At 57.2% G+C, this 15915-nt stretch overlaps 6 protein-coding genes across 6 annotated transcripts; 5 read left to right on the forward strand and 1 right to left on the reverse strand.

The window, feature by feature from the left end:
• The first annotated feature begins 429 nt into the window (after window positions 1-429).
• Window positions 430-1589, forward strand: N657DRAFT_647447 (glycoside hydrolase family 62 protein). The gene has a single exon (XM_062793313.1). It carries the CDS (start codon window positions 474-476, stop codon window positions 1470-1472), a length of 999 nt encoding a protein of 332 aa, XP_062645713.1. The 5' UTR covers window positions 430-473; the 3' UTR covers window positions 1473-1589.
• Window positions 1449-2293, reverse strand: N657DRAFT_647448 (uncharacterized protein). The gene is made up of 3 exons (XM_062793314.1): window positions 2180-2293; window positions 1633-2021; window positions 1449-1567 (listed from the first exon to the last, which is right to left on the reverse strand). Exon 2 carries the CDS (start codon window positions 1833-1835, stop codon window positions 1653-1655), a length of 183 nt encoding a protein of 60 aa, XP_062645714.1. The 5' UTR covers window positions 1836-2021; window positions 2180-2293; the 3' UTR covers window positions 1449-1567; window positions 1633-1652.
• Window positions 2294-2806: 513 nt separating this feature from the next.
• N657DRAFT_647449 (uncharacterized protein) lies at window positions 2807-4688 on the forward strand. Its single transcript, XM_062793315.1, has 4 exons — window positions 2807-3039; window positions 3090-3188; window positions 3256-3632; window positions 3698-4688. Exons 1-4 carry the CDS (start codon window positions 2973-2975, stop codon window positions 4202-4204), a joined length of 1050 nt encoding a protein of 349 aa, XP_062645715.1. The 5' UTR covers window positions 2807-2972; the 3' UTR covers window positions 4205-4688.
• A 1321-nt stretch (window positions 4689-6009) lies between these two features.
• N657DRAFT_682425 (glycoside hydrolase family 115 protein) lies at window positions 6010-9394 on the forward strand (the record flags this gene model as incomplete). The annotated part of the gene is made up of 4 exons (XM_062796479.1): window positions 6010-6318; window positions 6369-6802; window positions 6858-8158; window positions 8217-9394. 4 exons carry the CDS (start codon window positions 6010-6012, stop codon window positions 9392-9394), a joined length of 3222 nt encoding a protein of 1073 aa, XP_062645716.1.
• Window positions 9395-10541: 1147 nt separating this feature from the next.
• N657DRAFT_647453 (uncharacterized protein) lies at window positions 10542-11393 on the forward strand. The gene has a single exon (XM_062793316.1). The coding sequence runs from the start codon at window positions 10594-10596 to the stop codon at window positions 11191-11193; it is 600 nt and encodes a 199-aa protein (XP_062645717.1). The 5' UTR covers window positions 10542-10593; the 3' UTR covers window positions 11194-11393.
• Window positions 11394-11673: 280 nt separating this feature from the next.
• Window positions 11674-15861, forward strand: N657DRAFT_647455 (kinesin-domain-containing protein). Its single transcript, XM_062793317.1, has 4 exons — window positions 11674-11960; window positions 12027-12066; window positions 12123-12242; window positions 12299-15861. The coding sequence occupies exons 1-4, from the start codon at window positions 11927-11929 to the stop codon at window positions 15426-15428; spliced, it is 3324 nt and encodes a 1107-aa protein (XP_062645718.1). The 5' UTR covers window positions 11674-11926; the 3' UTR covers window positions 15429-15861.
• Window positions 15862-15915: the final 54 nt, after the last annotated feature.

Genomic DNA, 15915 nt, shown 5'->3' on the forward strand with positions numbered 1-15915 from the left:
GACCTGCTGACCCTTAAGTTCGCACTTCGGCGATCCTCGCCGTGTCTATCCGGACCTGACGCCGTGCGCCGCGACTGGCACGCTTGAAAAGTCGATCTACGGGGCACGAAGCTGAGGTGAAGCGCTCCAGTAGCATTCGTCACACAATATATTAAGGTTGCATATTACCCCAGGGCTGCCCGCAATACCAAGAGTTTGGATTCCCTTGCTCGGTAGTTCGCTACCGGGTAATGTCCAATGCAATACACCTCGGGTCAATATTGGTGGAATAAACATGCTACCGATGTTGGTGAAGATCAAAGTTGCTCGTTCCAGCCGGAACTTGTACAAGGGTAGCAGGCGTCGACAACAGGACAGACATGTATAAAGTTTTGGGAGGAGAGCTCCCTTTTAGTTAAGCCTCGACTGCCTCCCCAACATCTCACAAGTCTGCCACAACCCTCCACCAATCCTCGTCTGGAAACACGAGCATCATGAGACTCCTCAGCACGGACATCAACCTCCTGTCGACCGGCGTCGCGCTGCTGGTGTGGGCAACGGCTGCCGCTGCTCAGTCGACGTGCCCCCTGCCTTCCACCTTTCGCTGGGCATCGACGGGCCCGCTGGCAACTCCAAGGTCTGGATGGGTGTCGCTGAAAGACTTCACCGTCGTCCCGTACAACGGCCAGCATCTGGTCTACGCGACTACCCACGACACTGGAACGACCTGGGGCTCCATGAACTTTGGCCTGTTCAGCAACTGGACCAACATGGCGACAGCTAGCCAGAACAAGATGAACTCGGCCACGGTTGCGCCCACCCTGTTCTTCTTCCGACCTAAGAATATCTGGGTACTCGCATACCAGTGGGGCCCGACCGCCTTCTCGTACAAGACATCTAGCGATCCCACCAACGCGAATGGCTGGGGCGCGACGCAGACCCTCTTCTCGGGAAGCATCTCAGGCTCAAGCACCGGTCCCATCGACCAGACCCTCATCGGTGACGACACGACCATGTATCTCTTCTTCGCCGGAGACAACGGCAAGATCTACCGGGCTAGCATGCCCATCGACCGATTTCCCGGCAGCTTCGGCAGCTCCTCGACCGTTATCATGAGCGACAGCACCAACAATCTGTTCGAAGCCGTCCAGGTCTATAAGCTGCAGGGCCTGAACAAGTATCTGATGATGGTCGAGGCCATTGGCAGCAACGGGCGCTACTTCCGCGCCTTCACGGCCGACAGGCTGGACGGCCAGTGGACGCCCCTGACCGGAGCTGTCACCGAGAGCAGCCCGTTCGCCGGCAAGGCAAACACTGGTGTCACCTGGACCAACGATGTCAGCCACGGCGAGCTGATACGCGTGAACCCCGACCAGACCATGACGGTGGACCCGTGCAATCTGCAGCTGCTGTATCAGGGGCGGGCGCCCAACTCGGGGGGTGACTATGGGCAGTGGCCTTACCGGCCGGCTTTGTTGACGCTGAGGCGTTGATGCGGGGCAGTATTCCTGACTGGCCATGGTCATTCTGGGAGAAGACATGAGGGCTGTGGCGAGGGGCCTGGGACTGATTTCGCCTTGTAACGGTACTAGACAAAGTACGTGAGTAGCAAATTCATCACGCTGGTCTCCAAGGTGGTCTTCGTATCCGTACCTTGATACTTCCCAATGCTTTTAACCTCTTGGCTCTGTCCGTATTTTGGCGGTCCTGGCATGCTGCAGCTCCCGCTCTGCTGCATTCCCAACCATTGCCTGTCGAGCACCCCAGAACACGTAGCCCCATGCTTGCAAAGCGAAGACTATCACGCTTTGGAACACATCGCTATACGCTTCCCTTCGGAGGCGGCCCATGCCCATGGCCGGCCCATTCTCTTTGTCGCCTGAAACCTGCAGTTGCTCGCCTATGTCCAGCCCGGGGTTGCCATTATGTGCCGCAATTCGATCGAGTAGTGGGGTTTCGCGATTCTCCGTCCTGCAGCGTGCGCTTCATTCAAGACGACACTGGGTGGAACCGGCAGGTAGAACCGTTCAACCGTCGTGAAGCTAAGATTTCCGTTTGGTTATTTTGCGCGTGGAACTTGGGTGTAGAAACTGATAACTTTTCATAGATATAGAGCATACCTAACCCGGCGCCCACTAGATGCGCGGGTCCGGAACCTCACGTCGGGACACCAGAGAGAGAGATACTACCTTAAACCTACCTTAACAATTGGTGGCAGGTTTTGATTGTGTGGAACTGAAAGCCTTACAAGCGTTTTGGTGGAGTTTCTTTCCTGAGTGAACCGGCCTGTGTGCCGAGGCCTTGCAATGGGTACGCAAGGTATCCCGATGGGGTGACAAGGCTGGCTCTGGCGTTTCGCTAGTGCCAGTAGGGTAAAGGAAACGTTAGGTACAGTACCTTGGATCTAACTAAATACAGTTACAGGTATCTCTATGGCGAGTGCTCGGCGCTGCTTTATCAGCCAGTTCAATTGAAGCTTTTCAGATTGAATTAGATTGAGTTACCGTGAGCCTTGCCCTGGACTGATGGTTGGGAAACGACCAGCATGAATGATATGCAGTATTGACGGCCGTATATGCAGCCTTCGGTTGCTGTTTCCCCGGCTGATTCGTTGACAAGCTAATCAACAAAGCATGGCAAAAGTAAACCAGGACTTTGAAACGGTTGTGACATTCATGTTGTGAAGTCGTCAACTCGATGATGTACAATACGATGCAATATCTGATACCTTCTACATACAATTCATGCATTTATCCGAGAGAGCCACGGCCCCACTTCGTAACAGGCTTAGCTCCTTGTGGCTTTCCGGTGGGAGCGGTAGGCTGAACATTTCGGACTGCAGCGTCGCAACACCGATCGATCATCGCGTCGACCAAACTCCTAGCTCAGCCCTCGTCGTCTGATTTCTCGCTCCCGACCACAATTTTTGTCGACACAGCATCACAGGAGATTGACCAGTCGCCTAGTTCCGTTTAGCATCCCCGAGAGTCAAAATGGGCAAAAAGAAACGCGGTCATCCCGATATCGAGGAGCTGCTCTCGCGCCCTTGGTGCTACTACTGTTTGTGCGCCTACATCTCCCACCATCTGATTCCGACTGACCACCTGTAGGCGAGCGAGACTTTGAGGACCTCAAACTCCTCATATCCCACCAGAAGGCAAAACATTTCAAGTGCGACCGATGTGGCAAGCGACTCAACACCGCTGGAGGTACCGATCCACCTTCATCCTGTTGCTCGGGGAAGACGAGCGATTCTAATGATTGGGGTACTTGCAGGTCTCTCCGTGCACATGAACCAAGTCCACAAAGAGAACCTCACCAGCGTTGAGAATGCGCTTCCCAACCGGCAAGGCCTTGACATCGAGATCTTCGGTATGGAGGGTGTGCCAGACGACATCGTACAGCAGCACAACCAGCGCATCATCCAGAACTTCTACACGGCGCAGGCCGAGAGGCAAGCTGCTACAGGCAACCCGCCGCGAGGGCAAGCTGGCAGTCAAGGACCGGCCAAGAAGATCAAGCACGAGACAGCAGAGGAGCTCAAGAAGCGGTTAGCCGAACATCGCGCAAAGCTCGCAGCTCAGAAGGCAGGAGGAGCGAATGGTGTTCCCCCCTCAGCCGCTCCAACCGATGGACAGAGCCCAGCGCAAGGCGTTTGTATTCCCCGGTACTGCTTTCCAATGCCTTCAACATGTCCCGCTAATTTCTCGACACATAGACCGCCCCCTTCCCTCCGCCGCAACCAGCCTACCTATACGCCACCCCCGGCGTCCCAGGCGCCCCGACGTACCCCGCGCCACCGACCTACCCGCCGACAGCCGCCACCTTCCCGCCAGGCCCCTCCCCGCCTCCTGGCACGACAGCTCCTTTCTCAATACCCGCCAGACCGCCCAGCGGCGCTGCTCAGGGAGCAGCTCCGCCTTATCTTTACAACGGCGCGCCGGCTTACCCTGGCGGTGCTCCTTCGACAGTGGACGAGCTTGTGGCGAACGAGTCGAGACAGGGGGCCGGCGGCGATGATATCGACCAGCTGATAAGGATGGCTGAGGCGGGCATCAAGCCGGCTGCTGGGGGTCCCAAGAATGGGCCGGAAGAGGCCGCCGCCACTGCGGGAGAAAAGAAGAAGAAGGGGTCGCGCATGGTTTATGCCGACACCGAGGTCAGTCCGGAGGAGAGGATGGCCATGTTACCGCGGTATCGGTGGGTGGAGGGCGCTTCTGCGTGAGAAGGGATTTAGAGTGGTGGTTGGGATGGCGGATGCTTACGGAATTCGGCCGATGATGGGCTTCGTTGGCACACTTGATCCGTCTGCGGGGTGCCTAGATACGCAACCATGACTTCACTTACGAGGCTGCGCTGTAATTATTGAGTTTGTACAAGACAGGGACACCGGCGGTTCGGATCATCTAGGTATGTGCTCTGTCCTGTATACTGGAACAGGAAAATGCATGCATTTGGGACGGTCCCCGCCTGGCATTCATGCGCGAGTTACATAACATGGCACCTCTGCAGATTGCCGTGGCGGCCCAACGGTGAGGTACGTTTGGATCGAGAGATTGGACCCAGTGTATGTGTTCTGTCGCCAGCTGCCGTCTGGGGGACTCGCGCCTGAGCGGTTATAGGAGGGATTGGGTAACTTGCGACTGGTAATGACCCACGGGCTCGCCGTCTTTCGAACACGGAGATTGCGTTGCTATCAGACAGCTGGTCCCGGCCACCAACGGTTTCACGCATCGACTTAACAACTGTCGGGGACTCGGAGCCGACAACACAGGCCCGGGTTCCCAGGCGAGATTGCGTCCTGATTTACACTAGGTATCCGGCCGCCAGTTACAGCTGCTCGAATCCAAAATGGCACGGCTTACAGCGCCAGTCCCTTCCCCCGACGAGTCCAGCGTGCCCTCGAAAAGCATCCAAGTCACCGACGCGGACGAGGGGTCGCAACCAGAAGAGTCCCAAGGGGCCAAGGGCAGATAAACGTTCCGAAGACCCGAGGAAGCTGCCCTTCGTTAGTCGACCCACGCTTTACCCTGGTCCTTGGAGTCTGTTTCCATTTGCGGGAGGTTAAAATAGCCTTCCATGGCAGTCAAGGTGTGGATCTTCCTCGCGGCTAAACTCCAACATCACCCTTCCATTCTACCATTCTTCGCTGTCCCCGCATTACCATCGTTGTCTCTCGCTTCCAGATTGTTGTCTTTGTCGTCACCTTTTTCCCGATTTGCAACGTCGCTGTTGCATTCCCATCTAATATCGTTCCCGCGTCTCGATCGGTGTCGATGAAAGGAAACCACACCCTGAGTTCCCCACACGAAGAGGCAAGCTGTCAGCAAAAGGCAGTGGCTGGTCATCAGGAAATAACTAGACAGTGCGTGGGCATTCTCTCACCGATGCCTTCCCCAGCGTGGGGAAAAGTGTGGGGATGCTGGGGTAAACCTTGGCTTCCCATTCTCCCAAAGGTCAACACCCTTGATCAACTGGATATGATGAACCGGTCCAGCGACAAGGGCTTCGGTCGCTTTCGCTTCCGCTGACCAAGCTCCTGGCTTCCGGCAGTCAACGGCAAGCCAAGGAGCAGGACGTTATGACTTGGCTCCGCTCAAGCCATTTACCCGCCAGCCCGGCTATCACCCGTCTTGGAGTTCGCCTCTCCAAGTGTTGGCCGTTTTCGAGGCCGTTGAGTCGCCTCCAACTCAGTTACTGCGGACTGGAGGTGATATGGTGAGGCACCCTCCGCAGGACCCCATACGAGATGGTACCGATGACGCCGTCACCTCATAGCATTCTATTTTCCCACCAATACTCAACCCCTGTGGCCACATATGGGCTCATGGCAGCCCTCCTCCGCGAGGAGCAGGGTACCTTGCATACCCGGACAGCTGGATATATGATCCTACGTGACGTGCGGCCCCCGGTACACATCTCTTGTTCAGCAGGCCCATCCACTCGTTCAGCCCCTCGGACCGGCGATTGTGAGGTGCCGTCGCGTTGTGGTTGGATTGTTCGCAGCTCAGGTTGCGCATCACTCTCAAGATGCTTACTGTGGGTGTGAAGGGAGCCCTCTGGCTCGCCTTCATCTCGGTGGCTGCCGCGCTCGGCCAGGAGCGCATCATCTCTACCAGCAGCCATGGGGCTGAGCTGCAGCTCGCGGGCGGCTCTGTGGGCAAGGGCCAGATTCTTGTCTCGAGCAACGACTACTGGGGCGTTATCCGCGCTGCCGGCGATCTCGTCATCGACTTTGGGCGCGTCACGGGCACAAACTACACGCTTAGCAATGGCGAGAAGGCGGCCGCTCCTGCGGCTTACACGTATAAGCCGGTCAACAACATGAACAACACCCACGTGAGTCTCTGACAGGTCTCCTCCCCAGATTTGACTAACTTCTGTTGCAGTACTCCACCACAGGAACCGCCAACTTCACCGGCCCGGCTTATGCAAATCCTTCGCCGGGAAATGTTGTGATCATTGCTGGCACCATCGGGCGCTCGACGGTCATTGACAAGCTCATCTCGTCCAAGTCGATTGATGTCTCGGCCATCAAGGGCAAGTGGGAATCTTTCACCAGCCAGGTGGTCAAGAACCCGGTGCCGGGCTGCTCCAAGGCACTGGTGATCGCCGGAAGCGATCCCCGTGGCACCATCTACGGCATCTACGACATCAGCGAGCAGATTGGTGTCAGCCCGTGGTATTTCTGGGCCGACAGCCCGCCCAAGAAGAGCAAGAATCTCTACGTGACGGAGAAGAAGAAGGTCCAGGGCCCGCCCTCGGTCAAGTATCGCGGGTTTTTCCTGAACGACGAGCAGCCGGCGTTGACCAACTGGGTTGCGTAAGTGGCTGCCGTCCATGCCGTCTCGTGATCTACATGTAGCTAACTCTCACAGCACCCGCTGGCAGGACACACCTTACGGCGCCGGCTACGGTCCCGCCTTCTACAGCCTCATCTTTGAGGTGCTCCTGCGTCTTCGCGCCAACTACCTGTGGCCTACCCTCTGGGCGAGCATGTTCATGGTCGACGACCCGGGCAACCAGCCTCTTGCGGATGCCTACGAGATCGTCGTGGGCACCTCTCACACGGAACCCCTGATGCGCGCCCAGAACGAGTTTGGCCATTTCTACGAGGGCCCCTGGGCGTACAACCTCAACAACAAGACCATTGACGACTACTTCCGCTACGGTGTCCAGCGCGCCAAGCCGTACGCCCGCAACAGCTTGTGGACGGTGGGTATGCGTGGGACTGGCGATACGGCTATTGAGGGTCTCGGCGTGGATCACATCGTAGAGATGCTGCAGATTCTCGTCAAGAACCAGCGCCAGATCATGGCTGAGGGTCTCAACGCGACCGACATCACCACCGTCCCCCAGACGTGGTGCCTGTACAAGGAGGTTATGAGCTATCTCTTCGCCGGGCTGCAGGTGCCCGACGATGTGACGCTGCTGTGGGCCGATGACAACTGGGGCAACGTCCGTCGATTGCCGCTGCTGAACGAGACGCAGCGCCACGGCGGCGCGGGTGTATACTACCACTTCGACTACGTGGGCGGCCCACGGAATTACAAGTGGATCAACACCATCCAGCTCACCAAGACGGCCGAGCAGATGCATATGGCGTACGCGCGCGGCACCGACAGGATCTGGGTTGTCAACGTAGGCGACATGAAGTCGCTCGAGATCCCCATCAGCCACTTCTTCGACATGGCTTACGACGCCAAGCGATGGCATGTTGACAGCACCTTCGAGTGGGCGCAGGCTTGGGCCGAGCGAGAGTTTGGGCCCGAGCAGGCCAAGGACATCGCTGATGTCATGATGAAATACGGCATGTACGCGGCGCGCCGCAAGTACGAGCTGATCGAGCCGCACGTCTACTCGGTCATCAACTACAACGAGGCTGATGCCGTCCTGCAGCAGTGGGCGGAGCTGGTTGCCAAAGCCCAGGGCATCTACGACAAGCTGCCTGCTGAGACCAAGGCCGCCTTCTTTGAGACGGTGCTGCACCCCGCCATGGCTGGCGAGATTGTGCAGAAGATTCAGATTGGCGGCGCCAGGAACATGTTTTATGCTGGCCAGCGGCGTAATACCGCCAACAAGGTGATTCAGGAGGTGCTTGCTCAGTCGTCGGCTGATGCCAACCTGACCCGTTACTGGGATGCCCTGCTGGATGGCAAGTGGAAGCACATGATGGACCGTAAGTCGCGTGTCATGTTCGTCCCCTCTGTGACACCCCGCTGACAGACCTCACCCAGAAACACATCTCGGCTACGACGGCTACTGGCAGCAGCCGATGCGCAACGCCCTCCCGCCTGTGCAGTACGTCCAGACGGATTTCGCCGCCGTTGCTGGCGAAATTGGCATCGGTGTCGAGGGCTCCAATGCTACCGTCAAGGGCGATGACAGGTGGCACCCTAACAGCGCCAACGACCTCTCGGTCCCGCCCATCGATCCCTATGGTCCAGCCACCCGTTACTTTGACATCTTCTCGCGCGGCACAAAGGACTGCACCTGGAATGCCTCCCCCTTCCAGCCGTGGGTCAAGCTCTCCCAGTCCACCGGAACTGTCGGCCCCAACCTCCCCGACCAGCGCGTCCTTATCTCGATCGACTGGAAGTCGGTCCCGAATGGCTTCTCCGACACAGTCAAGATCAACATCACCACCCCTTGCGAAGGCATGGACCGCTATGGCTTCTCAGAGCCGCATGTCCTTGTCCCCGTCCGCGCCCGCTCGGCGCCGTCCAGCTTCAAGAAGGGCTTCGTCGAATCCGACGGCTACGTCGCTTTCGCAGGCGAGCACTACAGCTCGCTCATCAAGCCGGCGCAATCGACCGCCGACAACAAAATGGTCACCTACCACACCTTCGCCCACTACGGCCGCACCGGCTCCGGCGTCGGCCTCATCCCGCTCAACACGGAGAAGCTCACCGTCGACACCGCGCCCGCCCTCGAATACGACCTCTACCTCTTCACCAACACGACCGCCGCCAACGTCACGCTCTACCTCTCCCCCGCGCTCAACTACCTCGGCGAGTACACCCCGCTCGAGTACGCCATCTCGCTGTACCCTGCGGGTGGAAGTCCGACCTCGGTGAAGAATGTCCGCCCTGTCGGCGCTACCGTCGGCGGGAACATGCCTGCGGGCTGGGACGGTGCCGTGGCCGATGGTGTGTGGGGGCGCACGGGGAATTACACGACCAGTAGCTTTGCGGTGCCCGCTGAGGGGGCGTATAAGCTGCGGATCTGGGCGCTGATGCCCGGGATCGTTGTGCAGAAGGTGGTGGTTAATCTGGGCGGTGTTAGGCCTAGTTATCTGGGTCCTCCTGAGAGTTTCTTTGTTGGGGGGGACAAGGTTAGTGGGAGGAACGGGACCAGTTTTTTGAATGATGCTGATGTCGTTGGTGGGGTGGGCAAGAGGGCTTTGTTGGAGTAAGTATTTGAGGGTATGTTGGCAGACTCGAGGTAGGATGTGGTGTTTATGGGCTTACTTACTCTTCGCTTTAGGAAAATACCTTAGTTGGTAACTAAATGTTTGATGATTAATGGGAAGAAGATGACTCGACTACGTGATCTTGAGTGGCAGAGACTTGGGAGAACGGTCATGATTAGCTGCTTGATACGTCACATTGAGGACGGGAAGTGCGACGTGGTTAAGGTGGTCGACATTGGCGCGAAAGAAAAGAAACAACGAGGAAGAGAAGAAAATGCAAGAAGTTAAGTTCACCGTCCAACCCAAGTTGCCACGCAACTGAGGGGTGGGCAGCTACGAAAACCCCACGGGTTTTGCTCCGAGTTGGACTTGAGGACTTGAACTTACGCCACCACGTGGCGGTAAGTTAAGGCAACCCGCTAAGCGTCCCCAGCATACCATTGCGTTGGACTGGAGGCGGGTGCGGTGGAAATCAGAATGGGGGAACTTCTATATCTAGCACTAGGTGAGAAGGTAGGTTCGGATGGTAGGGCGGCAAGGCAGTGACGAGCCCTGATGTTGAGATGGGATGAAAACTCGGGGAGAGAGTTTGTGGCTCAAACGAGTTGGACATCTTCCAGGCTACCCTCGAAGCTTTGTCAGCCTGCGCCTCCAGTCCACCTCGGCGAGAGCAAACCTGTCCATGAATCCCTGAGCTAGTGACGCGGCGGTGCAACCAACGGCCCAAAGTGTACGCAAGTCTTTTTCCGTGCTCAAGTGCAAGGCAACGGCTCGACCGTCAAGCACCGGTTTGATCATACAACGGGATACGGCCTAGCAAGTTTCTCAATTCATGAGTGGCCATGACAATCCGTTTGGTCTGCTCGGTCTTGGGGGTCTTGGCTCGGAGCCGGATGCGAGGAAGTGCTACATCAGTCAGTAAGGTGACGAGGGAGCATGGCGAGGAAGTAGAACAACCTATGTCTATTGATTACCATGTATGGCATAAGTTTGGTAGAGGGATCTAGCCTTGAGGCTCAGGGGACCAAGGTAGACCAAACACCAATAAAACAGCAGGCAGCCATGTCCATCAGTTGTGGGTGTCGGCCCCCACACGCCTATAAAGGGCCTTCTTCACCATCGACTCAACCTGTCCGGCATCGAGAAACAACTGAAAGTCAGTACTGTCATTCAAAGTACAACTCCAAAGACGCAAAATCAACATGCAGCTCACCCTCCTTTCGTTCCTGCCCCTCGTTTTGGCCAACCCGCTCACCCTTCACGAGCGCCAGTCCGAACCGCAAATCACGTCCATGACCGCGACTGGCGACGGCTGCCCGTCGGGAACCTTCAGCACCCTAATCGGCGGGGAAGGCAACAAGAGCGGCAAGGCTTCCTTCGACGTGTTCGACATCATTGCCGGCCATGACCTCTCCGTTTCCAACAAAACTTTGAGCTGCGACGTCTCCGTGGCCGTCTCATTCCCCGGCACCTGCAAGCAGGCCGTCTTGAAGACAAGGACCGATGCATTCGTGTTGGTGGCGATGGCCGAAGGAGCCACGGCCAGAGTGTCGTCCCAGTTCAGCGTTCTCGACGGCTCCGGCGGTGGAAGCCCCCCGGACTTGGTGTACACCAGCCAGCCCGGCCAGAACGTCGAGGACGACATTGGCCGCAACTGGAATGTCAGCATATCGGCGACCGGTGCCATGGCCACGCTTGTGGCTCATCTCGAGATTTTTCTGGACTCGCCGAACGCGGAGTTGATCTCGCGCGTGACATTGGACGGGTTTGGGCTGCTCGTTTCCCAGGAGGGTGTGTGTTGAAGATATCGACTGTAGGCAGCCGCTTCATCAAGTGTTGGGGGCCGAGAGTCAAAGCCAAAGAAAGGACTAACTTACGGCTCTGGTTGCGGTCGATGGCATGTTGCGCTGAGAGGTACCAGCTAAAACTGAAGTTTAACAACCCAAGATTCGTCCCCACCTTATTCAGACATCTCAGAATTTTTCGATGCCATGTGCCTATGTCAACCCCGGCTGAAAATGAACGTTGGGTTCTCCAGATTTTGAAGGCCGATGTCTGGCCAGCGAGCCTGGAAGCAACAACAAGACGGGGGAATCAATGTGCAGCTGAATTTCCAGGTTGCCCCACTCGAGCCACATCGGGCCGCTGCAGGCACTTGCAGGGATCTGCCCCAATGCCCCTGTTTCAGGAACAGCTCACACCCGCTTTTTGGTCGCTACGGAAACGGGACCTGGCCAAAATAGTCAACACGCCAATCCCAGACGAGAAATTGCAGGCAGGAGGACCATCTTGAGGAACAACGTCATTTCCTCCTTTCTTCGATTCCACGGGTGCTGTTCCCTTTGAAAGCGCGATACCAACTTCATTCATTTCAGTTATTCCGTCGCCCTAGGCATTTCTCTACTCCATTTTCTTCAGTATCCAATTGTTGACCGGCACGGCGGAGATAGTCATCGCTCTGTTTCCCTTTGTTTTGCATCACTGACTCGAGCAGTTGCCCGCTTCCAAAGGGCGGCTGGCACCCAAAGGCCAAACATGGACCCAAATGCTTCTTCCATCACAGTCGCAGGTACGATACCCGCCCCTTCGACTGTGACCACGCCAGCCGGTTTGCTGACAGCGCCTGTTCAAACAGTCCGTGTGCGGCCGTTTACCATACGAGAGGCGGCTCAACTGTAAGCCGCAATTCGACATGGTGGGCCACGCAGGGGTGAACTGACAAAGCCAGCAGAGTCAAGACTGACGATACCACACTCTTCCTCGGCGATGGATCGCTGGCCGCCGCACCCACCCCCAAGCTGAACCAGCGCGGAATCCGATCGGTCATTAAGGTGGTCGACGATAGGTGTCTGTATGTGCCCGCCCATGACAGGTTGCTATTTTGCGCTGGGATCTGACTCGTCGCAGAGTATTCGACCCCCCGGAAGACAGCCCGGTCCAAAAGTTCACTCGATCTGTCGTACCCTCGGCCGGCAAGAAAGTCAAAGACCAGGTCTTTGCGTTCGACCGTATCTTCGACCAGACCGCCTCGCAGAGCGATGTCTACGAAGGGACGACCAAGGGCCTGCTGGATAGCATCCTCGACGGGTACAATGCCACGGTATTCGCATACGGCGCCACAGGATGCGGCAAGACACACACAATTACCGGCACCCCGCAGCAGCCCGGTATCATCTTCCTCACCATGCAGGAACTCTTCGAAAAGATCAATGAGAGAAGCGGTGAGAAGGTCACCGAGGTCTCTCTGTCGTACTTGGAAATCTACAACGAGACTATCCGCGATTTGCTGGTCCCCGGCGGTAGCAAGCAGGGCCTCATGCTGCGGGAAGACTCGAACCAGGCTGTCTCGGTCGCCGGCCTAACCACCCACCACCCGAAAGACGTGCAGGAGGTCATGGACATGATCGTGCAGGGCAACGAGTATCGGACTGTTTCCCCGACGGCAGCCAACGCCGTCTCATCACGGTCTCACGCCGTACTACAGATCAACGTTGCCCAGAAGGACCGGAATGCCGACATTAACGAGCCGCACACCATGGCAACTCTAAGTATCATTGATCTCGCTGGCAGTGAACGCGCTAGTGCCACCAAGAATCGAGGCGAGCGACTGTTGGAAGGCGCAAATATCAACAAGTCGCTCCTGGCCTTGGGGAGCTGCATCAACGCCCTGTGCGATCCACGCAAGAAGAACCACGTGCCGTACCGCAACAGCAAGCTCACCCGCCTGCTCAAATTCTCGTTAGGCGGGAACTGCAAGACGGTCATGATCGTGTGCGTCAGCCCGTCAAGCGAGCATTTTGATGAGACGCAAAACACGCTGCGTTATGCGAACAGGGCCAAGAACATCCAGACCAAGGTTACCCGTAACGTCTTTAACGTCAATCGACACGTCAAGGACTTCTTGGTCAAAATTGACGAGCAGATGGCTCTGATCAACGAGCTCAAGGCGCAGCAGAAGGACGCCGAGAAAACCTTCTTTGCCAAGTTCCGGAAGCAGATGGACAAGCGGGATGCCGTGGTCCGCGAGGGAATCTTGCGGTTGCGCGCCGCGTACGAGCATGCCGCTGCAGAGCGGACTGAGAAGGTCAACAATATGAAGAAGCTAAAGGCAATTGAACGTCGAATCGGCTTGCTCTCTGCTTGGATTGCCGCCTTCGACGCTGTTTGCGATGGGCGAGGGGACGAGGAGTCCATGCCAGCAAACTTGACGGCCATGCGCAAGACGGCCCACGGGATCCTGATGGAGCTGGAGAGCAGCAGGCAGCACATCCACCAGAGGCTAGAGCGGTCGAACTGGGAACGCGGGTTGGATACAGCTCTCAACCACAGCATTTCTCAACTGCCGATTGGCGATGGCATTGTTGATGGCTCCGAGCGGGACACGCTAGCCAGGGAAGCCGAGATGCTGAAGGCAAGGTTCATGCGTGACGCGTACAGAGAGGTGCTGGAACAGGACAAGGCCGGTGATGCGGCTGTTCTACAGGTGCTTCTAACTGCCCAGTTTGACATCCTCTCGTCGATGTCTGAGACCCTCAATATGAGCGAGGAAGAGGCCGTCACACACGCCAAGACCATGGTCAGCCGGCTTCTTGAGACCGGCTACTCTGCGGCATCCCATGTCGTCAAGCCCGACGGCTCCATGATGCCCGTCGAGCTGTTCCCGCCAACCAAGCGGGGAACTCCGAAGCGGAAGAAGTCTCTCAGCGTCCACCCCAAGCCCATCACAGCTCCCGTCTTCTTGGCAGCTCAACAACAGGCGAACGCCTCCCCCATTAAGGCATCGCCGCGCCGTCGCAAACTCGGCACGGTACGGAAAGGGGTGTCATTCACTCCAGTCAAGAAAAAGCACAGCGTACGCTGGCGTGACGATGAAAGCGAACAGGGTACTCTAGCCGACTTCGAAAAGACGCCACAAAAGTTCTCATCCCCAGAGGATCCCTCTTCCGAGAAGGCACTTCCCGCCCGGCCTCCGGTGCCCTCGTACCTGAACCACATGGATTCTCCGCAAAAATCCAGCCCGACTGTAACCCTCCCTGACGTATCATCGCTGTCCCTCGGCAAGCCGAACCGGTTTCAAGCCGGCTTCTTATCCAAGACACGGGCGTCTCAGCAGAGTAACGGCGCAGCTAACGGCTCGCCCGTTCCACCAACACTTTCAGTCAACCTGACCGGATCATCAGACACCGAGGATCGGTCATCGCCGCTGCGCAACGTGCCGGTAAGCCGAGCTACTAACTCGCTCTCACCGCCAGCAGCAACCAACGGAAGCCCCAAACCAACAAGCCTTCTTCTCTCAACCCTCAACGAGAACGGCAACGAAAACAGCAACGAAAACGAACCCCCACGCCGCACCTCCCCGTCGTCCCGTCTCCCCCGCCTGTCCTACGGCTCAGGCTCCGACTCGGAACTCGACCCCCTCAAGATCCGCTCCGCCCTCCACTCAGCCAAGCGCCGCGAACGCCTGTCCCTCGCGTCTGGCGCAGCCTCATCAAGCGCCAGGCGCATCTCGTCAATTGGTTCCAACTCGGGCATCGCCGGCAATCATGGGGGCCACCGTCGTGCCTCGGCTAGCTACTCGGGCCCAATCCACCACCACGCCGCTAGCTCTACGAACGGCATCTCGCGCCATCGTCGAGGTAGTAACGAGCGCGCGAGGCGTTCACCGCCTAGGCCGATTCCTATTACGTACTCGCCGCCGTCCGGTTCATCTTCGTCGGGAGGGTATCATCAGGATGGGGTTTCTTTTCTCGGCGGCACGACAGGGAAGAGCTTGACGCTTGGTCAGGCGAGGAGGATGAATATGGGGGGGAGTTTTAGGTTGGAGAGGGAGAGGGGCGGTAGTCCGTCGTCGGTGAGGAATAACTCCGGTGGTGCCGCTGGGCTTGGAGACGTTGTTGGTGGTAAGGCTAGGAGGATTACCATTGGTGCTGCTGGTGCGTTGCCGAGTGCGGGACCGAACGGGGACGGAGCGGCAAATGGTGCTGCTGCTGCTGGTGGCGGTGTGTTGAGGTCACGACCTAGTATGGCGTGGAGGTGAAAGTTGACGGCGTTGTCTGCAAGGGATGGGGTTGCGGGTAGAAATGGCGTTATGCATACCACTGTCGCTCCCTCAATTCCCTGAGGGGTGTGGTTGGAGTTTGGTGTTGGGCAGACACTAGATCGACTATTGCTGGTTGCCTTTACTTTGTTTAGCACATCATGGTCTGGTTCATTGAGGTTACGGATGGGGTTGTTCGTTCAGTGTCCTGTTTGGGATACAGCCAGGATAGGCTTGTTTGTTTTGTGTGTATAGTTGGTTTTCTTTTTGAGGATCGTATCAATAGCGCTAATGGGGACGTTATGAGGCACCCGATTGAGCTGTTTCGAATGTCTCAGCGGTTACTTGGTGTATGGAGATGCTGTATCTACCTGTTCAAGCCGCATGACGGAAACCATTGAACAAGCGCGGTGGTACCGCTAGCGGTCAGGGCGGTCGCAAGTGTTCCGGTGAGGGTCTCGGACATCTTTCCTTTGAGTATTTCCTA

This window comes from Parathielavia appendiculata (assembly GCF_033297405.1).
Source record: "Parathielavia appendiculata strain CBS 731.68 unplaced genomic scaffold N657scaffold_10, whole genome shotgun sequence".
NCBI classification, from domain to species: Eukaryota; Fungi; Ascomycota; class Sordariomycetes; order Sordariales; family Chaetomiaceae; genus Parathielavia; species Parathielavia appendiculata.